Source organism: Phaseolus vulgaris, chromosome 7 (genome assembly GCF_051622355.1).
Source record: "Phaseolus vulgaris cultivar YP4 chromosome 7, ASM5162235v1, whole genome shotgun sequence".
Lineage (NCBI taxonomy): Eukaryota > Viridiplantae > Streptophyta > Magnoliopsida > Fabales > Fabaceae > Phaseolus > Phaseolus vulgaris.
In genome coordinates, this window is record NC_143504.1 from 4,385,995 (window position 1) to 4,403,986 (window position 17,992).

General features: G+C 33.7%; 2 protein-coding genes, 1 long non-coding RNA gene and 1 pseudogene across 3 annotated transcripts; all 4 read right to left on the reverse strand.

Moving 5' to 3' along the window:
* Window positions 1-471: 471 nt before the first annotated feature.
* On the reverse strand, window positions 472-577 carry LOC137830779 (small nucleolar RNA R71; annotated as a pseudogene).
* A 4,478-nt stretch (window positions 578-5,055) lies between these two features.
* On the reverse strand, window positions 5,056-5,653 carry LOC150025743 (uncharacterized). Its single transcript, XR_016523568.1, has 2 exons — window positions 5,602-5,653; window positions 5,056-5,489 (listed from the first exon to the last, which is right to left on the reverse strand). It is a non-coding gene; the product is annotated as an uncharacterized LOC150025743 (long non-coding RNA).
* Window positions 5,654-10,682: 5,029 nt separating this feature from the next.
* LOC137827540 (antimicrobial ginkbilobin-2-like protein) lies at window positions 10,683-11,680 on the reverse strand. Its single transcript, XM_068633727.2, has one exon. It carries the CDS (start codon window positions 11,558-11,560, stop codon window positions 10,778-10,780), a length of 783 nt encoding a protein of 260 aa, XP_068489828.1. The 5' UTR covers window positions 11,561-11,680; the 3' UTR covers window positions 10,683-10,777.
* A 2,703-nt stretch (window positions 11,681-14,383) lies between these two features.
* On the reverse strand, window positions 14,384-17,691 carry LOC137827529 (cysteine-rich receptor-like protein kinase 26). Its single transcript, XM_068633708.2, has 7 exons — window positions 16,733-17,691; window positions 16,520-16,642; window positions 16,084-16,220; window positions 15,778-15,988; window positions 15,470-15,707; window positions 15,053-15,203; window positions 14,384-14,943 (listed from the first exon to the last, which is right to left on the reverse strand). Exons 1-7 carry the CDS (start codon window positions 17,553-17,555, stop codon window positions 14,608-14,610), a joined length of 2,019 nt encoding a protein of 672 aa, XP_068489809.2. The 5' UTR covers window positions 17,556-17,691; the 3' UTR covers window positions 14,384-14,607.
* Between the last annotated feature and the right edge of the window lie 301 nt (window positions 17,692-17,992).

Genomic DNA, 17,992 nt, shown 5'->3' on the forward strand with positions numbered 1-17,992 from the left:
TTATTTTTTTTTTATTTTTTTTAAAAAAAAAAATACTCTGTTTTTTTTTTCTCACTAATATGTTTTAGGAAGAAAGAAACATGGCAGAAGAGCAAGCACCACCTCCTAAGAGGACACTTGGAGATTATGTCATGTACCAAGGACCAAGGCATTATTCTAGTATCGCAATACCTGCTACCGCTAAGGCCTTGAAAATAAATCCTAATTTTCTCACTATCATCATTACTCATCAATTCAAAGCAATGGATCATGAGGATCCATGTTCACATTTGTCTACATTTTATGAATTGGTGGGAACAATGGGCTTTCAATCAAGTGATCTTGAAAATGCTTATATGCGTTTGTTTTCTTTGTCATTGGCAGGAAAGGCTAAGGATTGGCTCAGATCATTTCCAAATCAGAGTCTCACTAGTTGGAAGGAGGTAGAGGAAAAATTCCTGCAAAGATTTTTTCCAATTTCTCGCTACATCAAAGCAAAGTCTGAAATTTCTGTGTTCAGACAAGGAGTAGATGAATCATTCTGTGAGACATGGGAAAGATTTAAAATGTTACTTAGAAAATGCCCAAATCATGGGTTTGAAGATATTGCTCAACTGAGCATATTTCTCTCCGGTCTCAGATCTGACACAAAGATGCTCCTAGATGCTGCAGCTGGCGGCACAACGATGACTCTTGATGTAGAACAAGCGACAAGGATTATTGCTGCATTGGCGTCAACTGATTATCAATCCCAACATGATAAACAAAATACTCAGAAGGAAGGTTCGTTAGAAGATGCACTCTTGGCTCAAAATAAAATTCTGACACAACAGATTGAGCAACTAACCGCACAAATGGCTAAATTGTCCCAACAGTTATATGTTGTGCATTCATCTCAAAGCCAGAGTCACTCAATCATGTGTGATTTTTGTGGAGGTGATCATCCTAATGGACACTGTTCTTATCTGAACAATTCACCTAAAGTTGAGGATCCATTCATGCTTGAAAGAATGAGTAAAGTTGAAGAAGCCCTAACAAAGCTTGTGATAATGGAAGAAAATAGCATGGCAACAATCAGGAATATAGAGATCCAAATGGGAAAAGTGGCCAAACAATTTGAAGAAATACAAAGTGGTCAGTTTTTAGTTGACAACCAAACCAACCCAAAAGAGCATTGCAATAAGGTAATAGCTGAAAAAGAAGATGAGACTGAGGAGTTAGAGAGAGAAATGAAAAGAAGTGAGGAAGAAAAAATTAAAAATAATGAGAGAAGTGTTCTTGAAAAAGATTTATCATATCCTCATCCTCCTTCAAAAATAGAGAAGGACAGAAAATTCTTTGACAAATTGCTCCCTAGGAATTATTTTGCAGGAAATCTGAAGCAAGATTCAACATTTGAGAGATTTCTAAAGAATAGGAGCTATATTGAAGAGAGAAATAAAGAGTTGGAGGCTAGATGCAGTGTCATGACTCAAAGGAACTTGCTTCAAAATTCTAAGAACTTGAGAGGTTTTAATCTTCCCGTGTCTATAGGTGCTTTATCTGTGGACAAGGCTGCACTGTATTTAGGCGATTTGGAGGTTCAACCCACCAAGATGCAGTTGGCAAAAAGATCCATCAAAGATCCTTATGGTGTGGTTGAAGATGTTCTTGTAACGAGGAAGAATGCATACAACATGATGCAACAAAGAGAGTTGTCCATCTTGAAATAAACAGGCGTCAAGCTAGATGACGTTAAACGAGCGCTTACTGGGAGGCAACCCAGTCCACATTTTAGTTTTATGTTGTTACCTTTGTTTATTTTATTTTTCAAAAAATAAAAATATAAAAAAATCAATCTTGTATGCCTCCTAATCATTTTGCAGGTTATGTATTTTGACCTGAGGACATGTTCTATTATTCAGGGGGCAGATCCAGTAAATGAAGCAAGACTATAGATAAAGATTTTAACAAAAAGCTGGATGACTTCTTAAGAAGAGAGGATTGAGCAAAAATATGGTTTTATCTTTCTAATTCTCTTTTCTTTTCAAATTATTTGAATTTTGTCTTATTTTATTTATTTTATTTTTCGGTTATTTTGTTTTCTGTTTATTTGCTTATTTGTTTAGTTTGTTTTTATTGCTTATTTTAAATAAATTTTCTGGTTTGGTAGTTTGGTAATTTAAGTCTTGAATTATCTTTCTTGACTAAATTTCAGTTTTAATTTGTTTGTTTTCTAGTTTTTTTTTCTTTTCAAATTAAAAAGAACTAGAATATTAATTTTGAATTGTGGAAAAAAGAATTTGTGTTTAAATATTAAGTAGTGAGATGAATTAGACACAGGTTAGAAAAGAAAATATGATTGAATCCCTATTCAAATGTAGTTAAAATTATGATACATGAAAATTTAACAGGATGATTGATTAGGACAGATAATGACAAGACAAAAAGGAATGAGACCATTTAAACCAAGTGAGTGTGTGAACCTTAAACAGTTTTGAGAGTTTTACTGATGATTTGACAGTTGTGGTTGCTTAATTTTTATTTTTGTTGCATCATAAAAGAGCATGAAGATGATTGAGGCATTTGTTTGTGTTAATTAGGAGCCAGGGCCAAAAAGCCAACCTTTATATTAGAATTCCATTTTTTTTATCCCCTTTGGGCCAAGATTTTTTTTGTTAATATTGCACCTTAACCTTTATTGATATAATTTCCTACCCTTTAGCATGTTTAAGGAAGGAGAACATAGATGCAATACATATAGAAAAGGGAATGGTTGGTTCTGATTGTGAAAGTCAAAAAGTTGAAAATAGGAAGAATCTTTTCCTATTATTGAAAAGAAAAAAAGGAACAGAAGAATAAAAATAAATAGAAAAGAAAGATAGAAAAATTTCATGAAAATCATGAAAAGTCAGAAAGAAAATGAGGGAAAATGTGACATCGAAAGAAAGTGGTAATTAGATAACATATATGTTCTCTATAATTGAATTGTAGATATGTTCTTCTTCTTTAATATGTGCATTTTGTTATCTAAGAAAAACCAATATTTTTTGGAAGCCCAACCTCATTACAACCCTGGAAAAGACCTCAAGATTCATGTTTCTAATATGTTTGTGATTTGAAGATGAAATGAAAAGCAACTGTGATTTGTTATGATTCAGTGAAAATAGAGAGAAACAAACACTTACCCGTGAGCATATGAGAAGATATTCCTTGATGAATTGTCATTTATTTGTTTTGATTTGATTCTGGAAATTGATTGTGTCTATAATTTTCTATATTTGAATTTGGAAGCATCATAAGTTTCTAATTTGATCTGTTCTTTAGTGAATTAAGCTATTTGATATTTAAATTCAAATATATTCATTTACTTTGCTTGAGGACAAGCAAGATTCTAAGTTGGGGAGAGTGATAAGTGTCTAATTTCAGTAATATTTCATATTAAAATATAGGCACTTATGAGGATTTATTGCTAATTTACATATAAAATAATCCCTAATTTATGAATTTATACATTTTTACATTTTTATGATCTTTATTTGAATAAGAGTATTTTATTCCCAAATTTGGTGTTAATTGCAGATTTCTAAGGAAGATTGGAGATTTGGATTAAAGATGAATGATTTGAGCTAAAAAGATAAAGATAGAAGGTCCCAGAATGGAAAAAGATGCAAAGGAAGATTGTGCCTTTTTTTTATGTTTTATCATTTAGCCCATTAGCGCGACACAATAAACAACCTAACCCTAGAAAACTAGGATAAATAGAGGGCTAGAGGCTCAACCTTAGTGCGCCAGATTGAGAGGAAAACACCATAGAGTGAATTGTAACCCAATTGGGAGAATGGAAGGTGATAGAAGTATGCGTGGCTAATTCTACCCTTTGGGATTGGGAGTAATCTGCTCAAACTCTTATGTATTGAGGTGATATTTTATATATTAATATTCAGTTCTTGATTGATTATTGGTATTGTTGTTTTACTTTTAATTCTCCGTGACAAATTGAGAATCTTAAATCTGACCGGGAGGTATTTTTAGGGTTCGGACCTAAACAACAATGCTTAACATATTTGAGTGCTAGGAATAGACTTAAAATGTTAATTGCTATTAAACGTCTAAGCTTCGTTCTAAGTTGTTCTTATAATTATGCGAGGGATCGATAGTTAGGGGACATTCTTAAGGATTTTATATGCGAGGAATCGATATAAATGATTTTTATACGGGCATCAATTTCAATCGAAGAACTTAATATTGACATGCTAATCAAAATACTTGAGAGTGAGAGAGATGAAACTAATCCTTATTTTTCCAATTGAAACAACTAATTCTTTGTTTGTTTTCTTATTGATCAGTGCCAATACAATTAATTCAAAACTCTTTTAATTGTTCTGTTTTTATATTTAGCGATTATTGTACTCGATAATTCACTGTTCCTTGTGGGATCGATATCCGTCCTTAGGGACAATTATTACTTTTGACAAACGCGGTGCACTTGCCGTAAAAAGTCATCAAGTTGCTGTGAATACAGAAGGCATGTCCCCATTTATCTGTTCTTGTTGACAAATTTCAGAAGAAACATCATCAGTCACATTAGCATTGAGTAAAGGAGTGATCCTGCTATTAGGTGCGTTATAACCCGGAGGGAAACCATGTTTCCTGTAATAAGTATCAATGGTATGACCATTCTTGCCGCAATGGGTACAAATTTTCCTATTGCTATTGAACCTAAAATTTTTATTTTCCTGATTGGGGAACCCCACCTTTTTGAAACAAATATTCTCAGTGTGACCAAATTTTCCACAGAAAGAACAAGTAGGAGTAGAATTACGAATGGCACTAGTATGGTTAATATTCGGAATCAGAAAGTTATTTTCTAATTGACGTTCTTGATGTGCCACCAAAGAAAAAAATTTAGAAATAGGTGGTACCGGTTCCATAAGGAGAACGTGCGATCGAATGTTGTTGAATTGATTATTGAGCCCACGTAGAAATTGCATAGCTTGGTCCTCGCATTTTCTTTTAATGATATCAGACGCTACAGAGCAAGTACACTTAACTCGACAGACACATATAGGGTTAGGTCGGAAATTATCAAGCTCATCCCAAATAATTCTGAGTTTTGTAAAATAATCAGTTACAGATAAGTCGTTCTGACTCAAACAAGATGCCTCAGATTGCAAATCAGAAATCATAGAAAGATCACCTTGCGAATATCTAGTTTTCAAGTCATTCCAGATATCGATTGCTACATCCATCCATATAATACTTTGTCTAATAGGGAGAGATACCGAATGTACTAACCACGAAACAACCATGTAGAGTCGTTCGTTGATGGACAAGGGTGAGTACCCAAAACGAATTCCACCTTATTCTTCGCACTCAGCGCTGTTACGATGGACCTGCTCCAGGAATGGTAATTCGTCGAGTCAAGCACCGGCGAGACCAATGAAGCTGCTGGATTCTCACCAGGATGGAGATAAAGGTAACTGCTTGTGGAGGGTTCCAGAGTAGTTGTTCGCCCTTCCGCCATTTCGCTAAAAGAAAACCAGAGACAGGTCGTAAGTACATAAAAGATTCATAAAGAAAGAGAAGACGAAAGAGGAATAGAGCGCGCAGCAGAGCTCTTCAAAGGAAGAGCTTTGATACCATAACAGAGTTGACGTGAGTCTATGGGATCGGTAGAGCAAACCTGCGGAAGCTTAGCAAGGAGTCGAAGAAAGAAACCCTTATTAGCAAGAGAGAAACAAGAAGCGAGTGATAGAGAAACCCAAATATAGTATTGAAAAAGAACAGAGATAGAGAAGAACAGCAATGTGAAAAATAGAAGAAGAAAAGAGAATGAAAGTCAATTCTGATATTATTATTTGCTATCTCATAACAGTACACGTAGAATATATGGTGCTGGAAAGAGTAAAAACAGAAAGCCAATGATAAGTGTCTAATTTCAGTAATATTTCATATTAAAATATAGGCACTTATGAGGATTTATTGCTAATTTACATATAAAATAATCCCTAATTTATGAATTTATACCTTTTTACATTTTTTATGATCTTTATTTGAATAAGAGTATTTTATTCCCAAATTTGGTGTTAATTGCAGATTTCTAAGGAAGATTGGATATTTGGATTAAAGATGAATGATTTGAGCTAAAAAGATAAAGATAGAAGGTCCCAAAATGGAAAAGATGCAAAGAAAGATTGGGCATTTTTTATGTTTTATCATTTAACCCATTAGCGCGACATAGGAAACAACCTAACCCTAGAAAACTAGGATAAATAGAGGGCTAGAGGCTCAACCTTAGGGGCGAGATTGAGAGGAAAACACCATAGAGTGAATTGAAACCCAATTGGGAGAATGAAAGGTGATAGAAATATGCGTGGCTAATTCTACCCTTTGGGATTGAGAGTAATCTGCTCAAACTCTTATGTATTGAGGTGATATTTTATATATATTGTTGTTTTACTTTTAATTTTCCGTGACAAATTGAGAATCTTAAATCTGACCGGGAGGTATTTTTAGGATTCGGACCTAAACAACAATACTTAACATATTTGAATGCTAGGAATAGACTTGAAATGTTAATTGCTATTAAACGTCTGAGCTTCGTTCTAAGTTGTTCTTATAATTATGTGAGGGATCGATAGTTAGGGGACATTCTTAAGGATTTTATATGCGAGGAATCGATATAGATGATTTTTATACGGGCATCAATTTCAATCAAAGAACTTAATATTGACATGCTAATCAAAATACATGAGAGTGAGAGAGATGAAACCTAATCCCTATTTTTCCAATTGAAACAACTAATTCTTTGTCTGTTTTTTATTGATCATTGCCAACACAACCACTTTCAGTACACTTTTAATTGTTTTGTTCTATATTTAGCGATTATTGTACTTGATAATTCACTGTTCCTTGTGGGATCGATATCCGTCCTTAGGAACAATTATTACTTCTGACAAAGTGGTGCACTTACCGTAAAAAGTCGTCAAGTTTTTTATTCTCCCAATTGGGTTAAAAAAACAAAAAGCCTACAGAAAGCCTAAAAACAGAAAAAGCCCAAATATGCAGGGGCCCAATAAAAATAGAGGATATACTTTATCACCTTGTGAGGAAGTGGTATTGGTGGAGGAAGTGTTATTGGTGGAGGGAGGAGGTGCCTCCGGATCTGGGTCTAATGTAGTTGTATTTCCGTAGAAGTTGTTACTTTCGAATCTAAGATTACAACTTGGTTTGAGAACTCTACCACCTATCTTGCCATTGCAGCAGTTTGGGATCTCTGAGATGGCCCCATCTAAACAGTGATAACATTCTTGCTGAGACAAATCAGGGGTGCACTGCACAAGCCCATATATGGTTTGAAAATTTAAACCAGTTGCATTTTCCGCTGTAGCATACTTACGACGGGAGTCACCTGATGCAGCTATGTCTCTTAGGCTCTTCATTAAGTTCCCGAGCACTTCATTGAACTGATCCACTTCTGTTACATTTCCTACGTTCCACCAGTAATAAGTAGGAGAAGTTTCCATTTTATGGAATATTGTGTCGTAAGAGTAGCGCAACATGCATTGATCGGACCACAGAATTGCCTTTTTCTGGTTTGGACAACTCTGCATTATACCGACTCTGGAATTGTTGAGGCAGCTGCGGCACTCCCCTGGCTGTTGATCTCCTCTGCAGAGCCCTATGGCGTATACTGTGTCAGTGTTTTGGCCATATGAAAAGTTGTAGAAACCGTATTCAATTTGTGTGTTGGAAGAGAGAGTGGATAAAAGGGTGTTGAGGTTGGTGCTGTAGGTGCTGTTGGCTGTGTAGTTGCCACCCTTATCACATATGTACTTCTGAGCGCTGCCAAGAGATATAAGAAATGGAAAAGAAAAAAAGAGAATAAGCATGAAGGAGAGCGCTGCCATTCAGAATCACAAAGAGAATATTGAAGCTTTGGGTGTATGATCATCAATGCCCAAACTTCCCTTCAGTCATATTTATAAAACATACTATTCATTTCTAATTTTGCTTCCATACGATATCTATGGCTGTCTTTGATTTTTATTCTCTATTTATTGAATAAATGTTTACCTACTATAATTTAATCTGTGGTTCGATCAAATAATGCATTTTTTAATTAGGCAGTCAAGATTACGAAATTTGAAGGAAGGTGATGCCAGAGTCAAAGACGACCGGAGTGCGTAGAGACAAAAGAGGAAACAAGAACTAACAAATACGCTGTTTTGAATTGGAGTACCAAGACTTTTCTTTTGTTTAGAAATTACAAATATAATTAATAGTAAAATAAACTCAACAGTTAAAATGCCCATTCCTATTATTTTCTTTATTAGTAATTGGCTATTGTAGCAAGTGTCAATAAAAATAAAAAATATTATTACATTTGTTTAATTATGTTTTAGTTTATCAAATTTGGATGAATATAGTTTTGATCCCAATTTTTAAAAAATTCTCAAATTTAAAAATATAATGTTTTAGTTCTTTAAATTTATTTTTTTTAAATAAAATTAATTTTAAATTTAGTTTTCAGAAAGTTGAAATATTTTTTTTAAAAAAAAATTAAGGACTAAAATATTTTTTCAATAATTGAAAAACTTAAATGAGATTTCTTTCAAATTTTAAAGACTAAAAATAGAATTAAAGTTAAATTTTAGTGTTTAAAAGAAACATAATTTTTTTGATGTTTTTCATATCTCTTTCGTCCAACTATTCATTCAAGGATTTAAAGAAAATTATATTTTTAAAGAATATAATTTTATTTAGTAAAATTATATCCCAATATAAGCATAAGTAATGAAGGAGCTTTTCACAAATTTTATTTAGTAAAATAAAAAGTAATTTATAATATTCTATAATAGCGAAATAACAAGGTTTTATATAATGTTTTATGATTAAAAATATCTAAAAATACTTAGACTTTGTATATCATAATTACTCAATTTATTTTTATATTATAAAAATTAGTAAAAATACAATTTTTATGTATTATTTTTATTATTATTTGTATCTATCACACAAAATTTCTATAAGAACATGATTCCCTTTAAAGCTCTAGTTTACCAAAATCAAATATACATAGAAGTAATTCAACTACTACAACTCTACAAATAAAAAGAAATAGCAATAAATTGAAGTTTAATCTCTAAATCCCTCACCACTTCAATCATCTTCCATCTCTGATAAAAATGGATGTGATGAAACGTGTTATCATTGAGTTTCTCTCGTTCTTCTCTTCAATTTATTCAACTTTGAGCAATGCAAGGGAGATCTCGATCGATCTTCCTCTTAAAGGATTTGTTCACCAAATTTCAAAGAAGTTTGTGGTGTGGACTACGTATGGTATGGTACAACTCAAGATGAGCAGAGATTGAGTGAAGATGTAAGTTATTTCTTTGATATGTAAGTTTGGGTGTGGAAATCGAGCGAGAGTGTGGAAACCGAGCGAGTGTGTTATCTCTTTTTGTTGTTGTCTTTTTATCCTCTAAAACAATTCTCATAAGAAATTGTTTCTTATACAATTTAAATAAAGACATAAGGGAGGGGAGGGGAGGGGAGGGGAGGGGAGGGGAGGGGAGGGGAGGGGAGGGGAGTTAACGGAAATATTCACAATTCAATTTTTACATAATTTCAAATAAAATATATTAATAAAAGTAAAATTAGAAAAAAATTATGTATTATAAATATTATATAATGTTTTCATTATTAATATTATTAAAATATAAAATAATAAAATTATAAGTATTTTATTTTTTATTTCTATAACTTTTATATTTATTTATAAAATGTCTTATATAGATAACAATATTTTTAAATGGAATAAAATAAAAAGTTATTAAATATATTATTATAAATAAAACCTTGTGGAGACAAATTGTCTCCATAAACTTCCAAGTGGATGTCCCACAGGTGTGAAGTGTTGACTTTTATTGTCGGGAAAAATCCTTTATGAGATAAGTAAAGTATAAGTTTCACTCTACTACAACAAAAAACCGACCCCTATCCAACTAGGAGAATGAAATGGCACAATTAGGGATTTTCAGCATCATTTTCTTGTCGAATAAAGTACAGAATGTTAATGAGAAACTTAATCCATGCATAAATGAAAAGTTATAAAGAATCCAGAACAGACCAAGAACTGTATCATACTCGTATAGGTATAGCCAAACATTTTTGCGAGCAAATGAAGAGTTCTAAGCAGATAAGTATCGGTGGCTGGCTAATTAAAAACTATGCAGCCCCACCCGCATCCATCCTAGTCTCCCTTCCTTATAAAATTCAACAAGGAAGAAAGAAAGCAAGACTCAGTGTGGAAGTCATCCACAAGTTTTATTTTTCCATCTCCACCCAGTATTACTTTATTTACAAATCACAAAACTACGATAGTTTAATTTCTGAAGTGAGATTTAAAGCTTACAAAAGAAATAGCGGTTGAGGGCTGTTTCTTCCTGCAACTGCCTACCTTCTTCTCTTACATCTATAGATTTTCGTATTTTCAAAACTACCTTTTTATAATATCCTGGATTACATAATTCGAAAGTTATCTTTCAAATTTGTAATTAGCTTTTGGATTATATAATCCAGAAGTCTTTTTTTAGATGCATGATTACTTTACGGATTACATAATTCAGAAGTCTTTTTTAACTTCTAGATTATGTAATCTGGAAGTCTTTTTCTAAATGCGTTTTCAGATTACATAATCCGGAAGTTATTCTATGGAATGACACCAGAACAATAAAAATATATTTTCATATTGTGTATGGAGGTGTCAGAAGATATGGAAGTGGAAGTGGAGGAAGAAACAGTCGCGGTTGAGTCAAGGGGCGGGTGCCGGAGGCCCAAAGAAAAGAAAATCGGTTTCGTACCTCACATAACAGCTAGGTCTAATAATTCTAGCTCCTATCCTGTTATTACAGCACCGCGGGAGTTCAGCGATGGACTGGACCAAGCAGTCAAGGCACTGAGGCCCAGTCAAATCAGGGGTGCACTGCGCAAGCCCAAATATGACTTCCTCATTTGGGCCCGTCGCAGTGGACACCGCGTATTTCCGACCACAGGCAACCGACGCTGCCGTGTCTCTGAGGCCATCCAGAAGCTTCTTCACCACTCGATTGAACTGGTCGGCGTTGGGTGCGTCGTTGAGGTTCCACACGAAGTAAGCAGGTCCGATTTCGTCGAGGCCCGTTATGGTGCGGTCGGAGTAGCGCAGCATGCACTTCTCGTTCTCGTACCATCCAATGGCCTCCTTCCGGTTGCGGCAAACGTAGGTGAGGTTGGCTCTGGTTTCGGTGAGGCACTTGGTGCACTCTGTTGGCTTGATGTCACCTCTGCACTGCCCAATCGCGTTGGCTCTGTTTTTGCCCTGGCCGCTTGAGACGCTGTAGAAACCGTTTTTGGAAGCATGGAAAGTGATGATGTTGAGAGCGTTGTTGAGGTTGTGGCTATAGAGGCCATTGGTTGTGTAGTTTCCTCTGTCGTTGTTGGAGTCGCAGAAATAGTGGAAGTCTTGTGAAGTTACGTCGGCTTTGGCTCCAGATATGATCGTAGCTATGAAAAGCAGAAAACAAACAAACCAAATCAAGAAACAACAATTACCCATTCTGCCTGTGCTCTTCCAATAACAACTGATAATTGGATGCTATCGATAAGCTTTTATAGCTGAGGATTCAAACCTCATTACATAACTACTATCTTATCATATTATAAATAAAAATAAATCATATTTAAAGAAACTAAAAGCAATTTTCATCACACAAATAAATCAAAACTCACTTGTTTTAAAAAATAACTATTTTATAAAATACTTTCTCATTCCATTTCATTAAACTTTTATTTAGTCAAATTCTCTTTGAACCTCCATTCCTTATGTTTTTTGTTTTTATTTTTAAAACACTTGTGGTGGTGGTTGCTTGATTATTGTTAAATATTAATAGTTGATGTAATATGAAGTCAAAAAACTAAAACAAATTAAAAATCAGTGAGTGAGATATAAAATTGAAGTACAAAATTTAATATAAAATACAATAAATCTTTCTGTCAACTATTTTATTCACTTTCAAACGATGAAATTATTGTATCAAACATCAGAAAAATATACAACTAAAAAAGAGATATGAAATGCAGGATCTCCTGAGATTATTTAAATTTTTTTAAAAAGTTAAAACGAACTTTTAACCATTCATGGAGAAGTACAGGGAGAAGAAGTGGAGATCGGAGAAGTATTTGCCTTTATTTCTTAGTAATTCACATTTTTTATAAATAGATCTTTTTTTTAAAATTACATAAATAAACTCTTCCAAATTTTATTTACATAATATTTAACTTAGATTTTTCCACAAAGATGGAGTTTGATAATCCTACAGAGAAAGAGCATGTTATGTTTACTCATAGCTGGCCTCCACTAATTGCATGTGTGCAATAACACCATACCCACTATGATGATAGTGCATGGACTTCGTTTATGATTTAATTCAATTAACTTTTTCTTGTATGATCTAATTAATGGAAAATATGGTGTTAGGTTTTAGCAGCAAAAATTGGGTTTTCTTTCATTTTTTTTCCTTCAAATCAAATTCAAATAATGGTCATAAAAATAAATGGAAGATAAACAAAGAAGAAATCAGAAGAAAGAGATGAAGAAAATTGGGTATTTGATGGATGTGTAATTGTGTCCACAAGCTTATTCACCTAATAAACAAATCCAATTTGCAATAAAAGAAACTGGAAGAGTACATTGTATAATCATATCTGGCCATCAACTTTCAGCGTGGTGCTTGCATGATCATCGCAATCAGCTTTTTTTTTTCATTGATAATAAAAAATCAATAAATGTTGAAAGTGGTTCAACCATATAAAAAAACACAAGCCAATTGAAATGAGGATAATTAAAATCCATTAAGATGCACAATTATGATGTATTAAATTACGAAATTGGGTACTGTTTATAGACCATTTTTGCAAAATTATAATAATACCTTTAAAAAATAAGAAAAAAAATGTTGCATGGACAACCAATACTTTTATTCAAACTCGTTTTAAACCAAAAAATCTTATAATTTTATTTTACTTCCATTCCATTTCTCCACAACTAAAAATTCTTTCATTCTATTTTATGCATTTTAGGATTATTTTTGGGGTGGGGCTTTTCTTGCCTAACCATTCAGCAAAAGTAGATTTAAGTTAGGATAAGTTATATAAATTATATTTATTTATAGAATAATTTGTGGGGTATTTAGTTTGGTGGAAAGTCAACTTTGAGAGGCTTGGTGGCTCTGGTCTATGACAACTACCAATGGCTGGATTGCATTACATTTTCAAGTCAGCTCAGGTCAATGCATTTATTTAACCGTCTCTCAATTTCCCTTTTCCCAATTTTATCTAAGTTCATCCTATTATATTGTTTATAAGATTTTTTAAAGTTTATTTTAATATAAGCTTTTTAAGACACATTTTATTAATTTGTATATTACACTCTCATCATGACTATATATTGGAACCAAAATTATATTAACCAAAAAATTGGATGGTTCAAACGAGCAAGGAAGATGCAACAGATTCTAGTTTAAACAATATATTTTCCCTAAGAATTATATTTTGGTTAAAGAAATTAAATTTATTAGTCTGAATGGCTATATCACCAATATGATACAAAATTTAACGAGGAGATTGCACAATAAGCAGGTTACATTAATTAACGGTTTATTAATTTAATTGCTTAGAATTATGTAATATCAATATTTTGTTAATATGAACTGGAGAAACTTTGACTAATTATGATAAAGATTATTTCTAGAAAAGAACTTTAGTCAACATTTGTTGCTGACAAAAAAAGTCAACATTTGTTGCTGATCGAAAAAGTCAACATTCGTAAACAATTCAGCCTAAACAGACTGACGAAAGATGTAAGAAAATAGCTCAATCAATGTTATCCAAAAAAATATAGTTAATTGAAACTAACTTCGACTAAGAATTCAAACCAACTTCAACTAATTTCTATTGAGAAAAACTATACTCACATCAATTAGAAAATTTTGAACCGACTTTAATAAAAAAAATTAATTAGAAACATTTGAACCGTTTTTAATAAAAAATTACGTTTATTAATAATGATAGAAAAGTATCACCAACTCGTATTTTACATTATTAAATATTCTTTAACATTAAAATATTTTTTTTATTTTATAATAATTGAAATACTCCATTTAATTATAAGGAACTTGAAATTCAATTATTCAAATTTTCTTGTCAGAGCAATTTAAAGTAAAAATATTTAAAATGTAATATATTTAATTTTCTATCGACACGGTGTAAAACAATTTATTATCAGTTATTTTGGAGAGTGGTTGGTTCTGAATAAACAGAAAGGCATGGGGAATCTGGGAACCAGATTTTGAACATCAATAGTACTAAAGAGACACGTTAGTGTAGAAAGAGCAGAACCAAGCTGCGCTAATAGAATAACCATAACATAAACTTCAGGAGCAGCTGAAAGACATATCACAGGTTTCGGTTTCAGATTAAACAAAGAGAAAGTGTGGTTTATTCAAACAAGACATTGCGTGAAAAAATTACATGAGCTCCAAGACTGTATTTAAGTTTAAGACTAAAGCATTGATGGTGAATGAATATGAATTCCGTGACCAAAATCTAGCGAGGATACGGCTCAGTGATTGAATTCTCATTTTCTGACTCTTGAGCAGATTGGTTTGCTGTTGCCCTTGAACTATGCCCCCATGACGACGTGGCTGGAAGGCTTCGAGCTGTACTGTTAGCATAAAATGCAGGTTCAGAAGGAATGGGGAGACCCAGAGAATAGCTACTGAGCATGAGCATAATGGTCGCCATGGTTGGTCTGTCAGTTAAATTTTCTTGAACACAGAGCAAACCAATATGTATGCATCTCATCACTTCATTTCGTGAATTGTTTTCCAATGATGGATCTACAATGTTTACGGCTGTTCCATCCCTCCAGTTTCTCCATGTCTGCAAAAATTTGTTACTAAGTGACTGGTTCCACCAATGTTTTCGCCATGTAATTTTCTAAAACATATTTTTAATGACAAAGAAATAATGAGGAGAAAGTAGCACTTACGAAGCTTAGTAGATCCTCTACATTCTCCCCATGACGAAAGCCACTGTTTTTCTGGCCACTTACGATCTCAAGAAGCAATACACCAAAACTAAAGATATCTGATTTCACCGAAAATTGTCCTTGCATTATATACTCCGGTGCCATATATCCACTACATACCACAATGAACAGGTTGAATTAGTCAATCTCTCCACTATCATAATTTTTCATTCAGCTTCGGTTGCTAATGCCAGTAATGATATTCATAACAAAGTTCTAATTTGAATTCCTATAACTGTGAAAGTAGTTTACATTATCACTCAACATACATTATTATATCATTATAAAGGCTTGATTCTTACAACCATTTCTTAAAAGTCATACTCTGAACAATTTAGTAATAGTACATGATGATTATGATTAGGTGATAATACTTACTAGGTTCCCACAACTCTATTTGTATTTGCATGAGTTTCATCCAGTAAAACCAGTCTTGCCATGCCAAAATCTGCTATCTTAGGATTCATCTCTTCGTCTAAGAGAATATTGCTTGCTTTGAGATCACGATGTATAATACGCAGAAGAGAATCTTCGTGAAGGTAGAGAAGCCCTCGGGCAATACCTCTAATGATTTTGTATCGCATTTCCCAATCCAACTGTGCTTTCTTGACTGGATCTGCATACAACCAAGAGTATTAGTGGTATATATGTGTGTATAAATATATGTATTAGTCAATAAGACCTACCAAATATGAAATAATCAAGGCTTTTGTTAGGAACAAATTCATAGATAAGTAGTCTTTCTCTTCCTTCCAAGCAGAAACCAAGTAGCCTAACTAAATTTCGGTGCTGAAGCTTGGCCATTAAAAGCACTTCATTCTTAAATTCTGTGTCTCCTTGGCTGGATCCACTTGACAACCTTTTGACTGCAATCATCTGTCCATTGGGGAGCCTACCCTGAAAATATATCTCTGTCCGGTTAATATTTTAGTATGGTATAGCATGTTTTGATTGAAAAACGATGTGCATCTGAATTCGTCAGAGTTATTTACCCTGTAAACTGCTCCAAATCCACCTTCTCCAAGTTTATTAGAATTAGAGAAGTCTTCTGTAGCAACTCGTATTGTGTCGAAGTCGAATTGCAATGACTGAGAAATTTCAATGTCGTCATCATCATCATCTTGATTAACTTCACATGGGAAAAAAATTTAACTAGTGAGTTTTTCAAATATGTTACAACACAAGCACAATAATAGTGCAGTCAGAATGGGAAATCGGGTGGTACAATTTCTGAAACAGAACATAAAGGGTATATAAGCCTCTTTTTTACATTCTCAGCGGCTACTTTACTCATGCTTTCAATAACTAAAAAAATCATATTTTGTCGGTTTAATAGATTTTATGTAGTTCAATAACAATTACTATTTATAGGAAAAAATACTCTGAAGTTATGACGGATCATATATGCACTAGACACTTGAAACTTGCCTGTTGGACTTTTTCTTGCCTTCTTCCTCCTTAAATATATGCAGAGACCAAGGAGGGAAACGACAGCAACAACAACAATAGAAACGACAACGGCGATGACAATTGTTATTGTGTTGTTGCTTTCTGCATAAACAAGAATTTTATGCGGGGTGAGCGAGGCATTTCAAGCAATAGGGATGAAAAAATATCAAAATGTCTAACAATGACAAGTACCTTTGGGGGAAGTGTTAGTGAAGGAGGAAGGAGGTGGAGATGGTGGTGTTACATCAGGGTCTAATTTAGGCGTTTGATCGTAGAAGATTGCGCTTTCGAATCTAATATTACAACTTGGTCTGAGAACTCTACCACCCATCTTGTTCCCACAACACGATGGGATTTCTGAGATAGCCCCATCCAAGCATCTATTGCAGTCTGTCTCAGACAAATCAGGGGTGCATTGCACAAGACCATATACGGTTTGAAAATTTGCAGCAATTGCACTGTCCGCAGCATACTTAAGACGAGAGTCACCTGATGCAGCCACGACTGTGAGGTTCCTCATTAAGTTGGAGAGTGCTTGGTTGAACTTATCTGCTTCCGTTACATTATTAACGTTGGTCAAGTAGAAGCCAGGAGAAGATTCCATGACCCCGAATATTGTGCGGTGAGAATAACGCAACAGGCATTTGCTAGTGTTCAACCACAGAAGTGCCTCTTTCTGGTTTGGACAAAGCTGTGTGATTGTGAGTGCAGAATCGTTGAGGCACCTGCGGCACTCATCTGGCTTAACATCTCCTCTGCACAGCCCAATGGCGTTTACTTTGTCATTGTTTTGACCATGTGAGAAATTGTAGAAACCATAGTTAATTTGTGTGTGGGAAGAGAGCGTGGATAGAAGGGTGTTGAGATTGTTGTGATAGGTGCTATTGATTGTGTAGTTCCCTTTGTTGTTATCACAGTATTCGGTGTTAAACTGGGCGCTGACTTGAGATATTAGAGAAGAGAGAAGCAAAGAAAGGATGCAAGAAATGGCAGCCATAGGTATGATAATGGCCATTGCCCAAAGATTCCTTCTGACACTTTATAATCAAAATTTCCATCCATCATTTCCAGGATCATGCCCCTTCGTCTACTTGTCATTTAATGTTACATATTTTATAACTAGTAGTAAGATTTCGATATATTTTAATCATAATCAAATAATTTAACGTTGCCTTCTCTTATATCAATTGACACTTGAAGAGTAAAAACAAATATACAAATATATATTTTTTTTTAATTTTTTTTAAAAGAAGGCTTTATGGTCAGACCTATCTATATCTCCGACAATGATGTGAAGGTGTACCTTTTAAAGAGTAAAATAATAATAAAAATGAGGTGCAAATTGTTGAAAATTTTCAATGGTCAGAGTTCTAAGAGTTACGAATGAATTAGCCGACGCGGACAGAACTGCAGTATGCGTAAAGTTGTGAGAAGAAAGAACAGATAAAAAAA

What these genes read in the sequence shown, in the direction of transcription:
- LOC137827540 (XM_068633727.2), bottom strand. Translation starts at nt 11,560, where the DNA reads ATGGGTAATTGTTGTTTCTTGATTTGGTTTGTTTGTTTTCTGCTTTTC.
- LOC137827529 (XM_068633708.2), bottom strand. Translation starts at nt 17,555, where the DNA reads ATGGCCATTATCATACCTATGGCTGCCATTTCTTGCATCCTTTCTTTG. An exon ending in AATAGAGTTGTGGGAACCTA is followed by an intron (nt 15,204 to 15,469) that starts GTAAGTATTATC and finishes TGTGGTATGTAG; the next exon opens with TGGATATATGGCACCGGAGT. An exon ending in TAGAGGATCTACTAAGCTTC is followed by an intron (nt 14,944 to 15,052) that starts GTAAGTGCTACT and finishes AAATTTTTGCAG; the next exon opens with ACATGGAGAAACTGGAGGGA.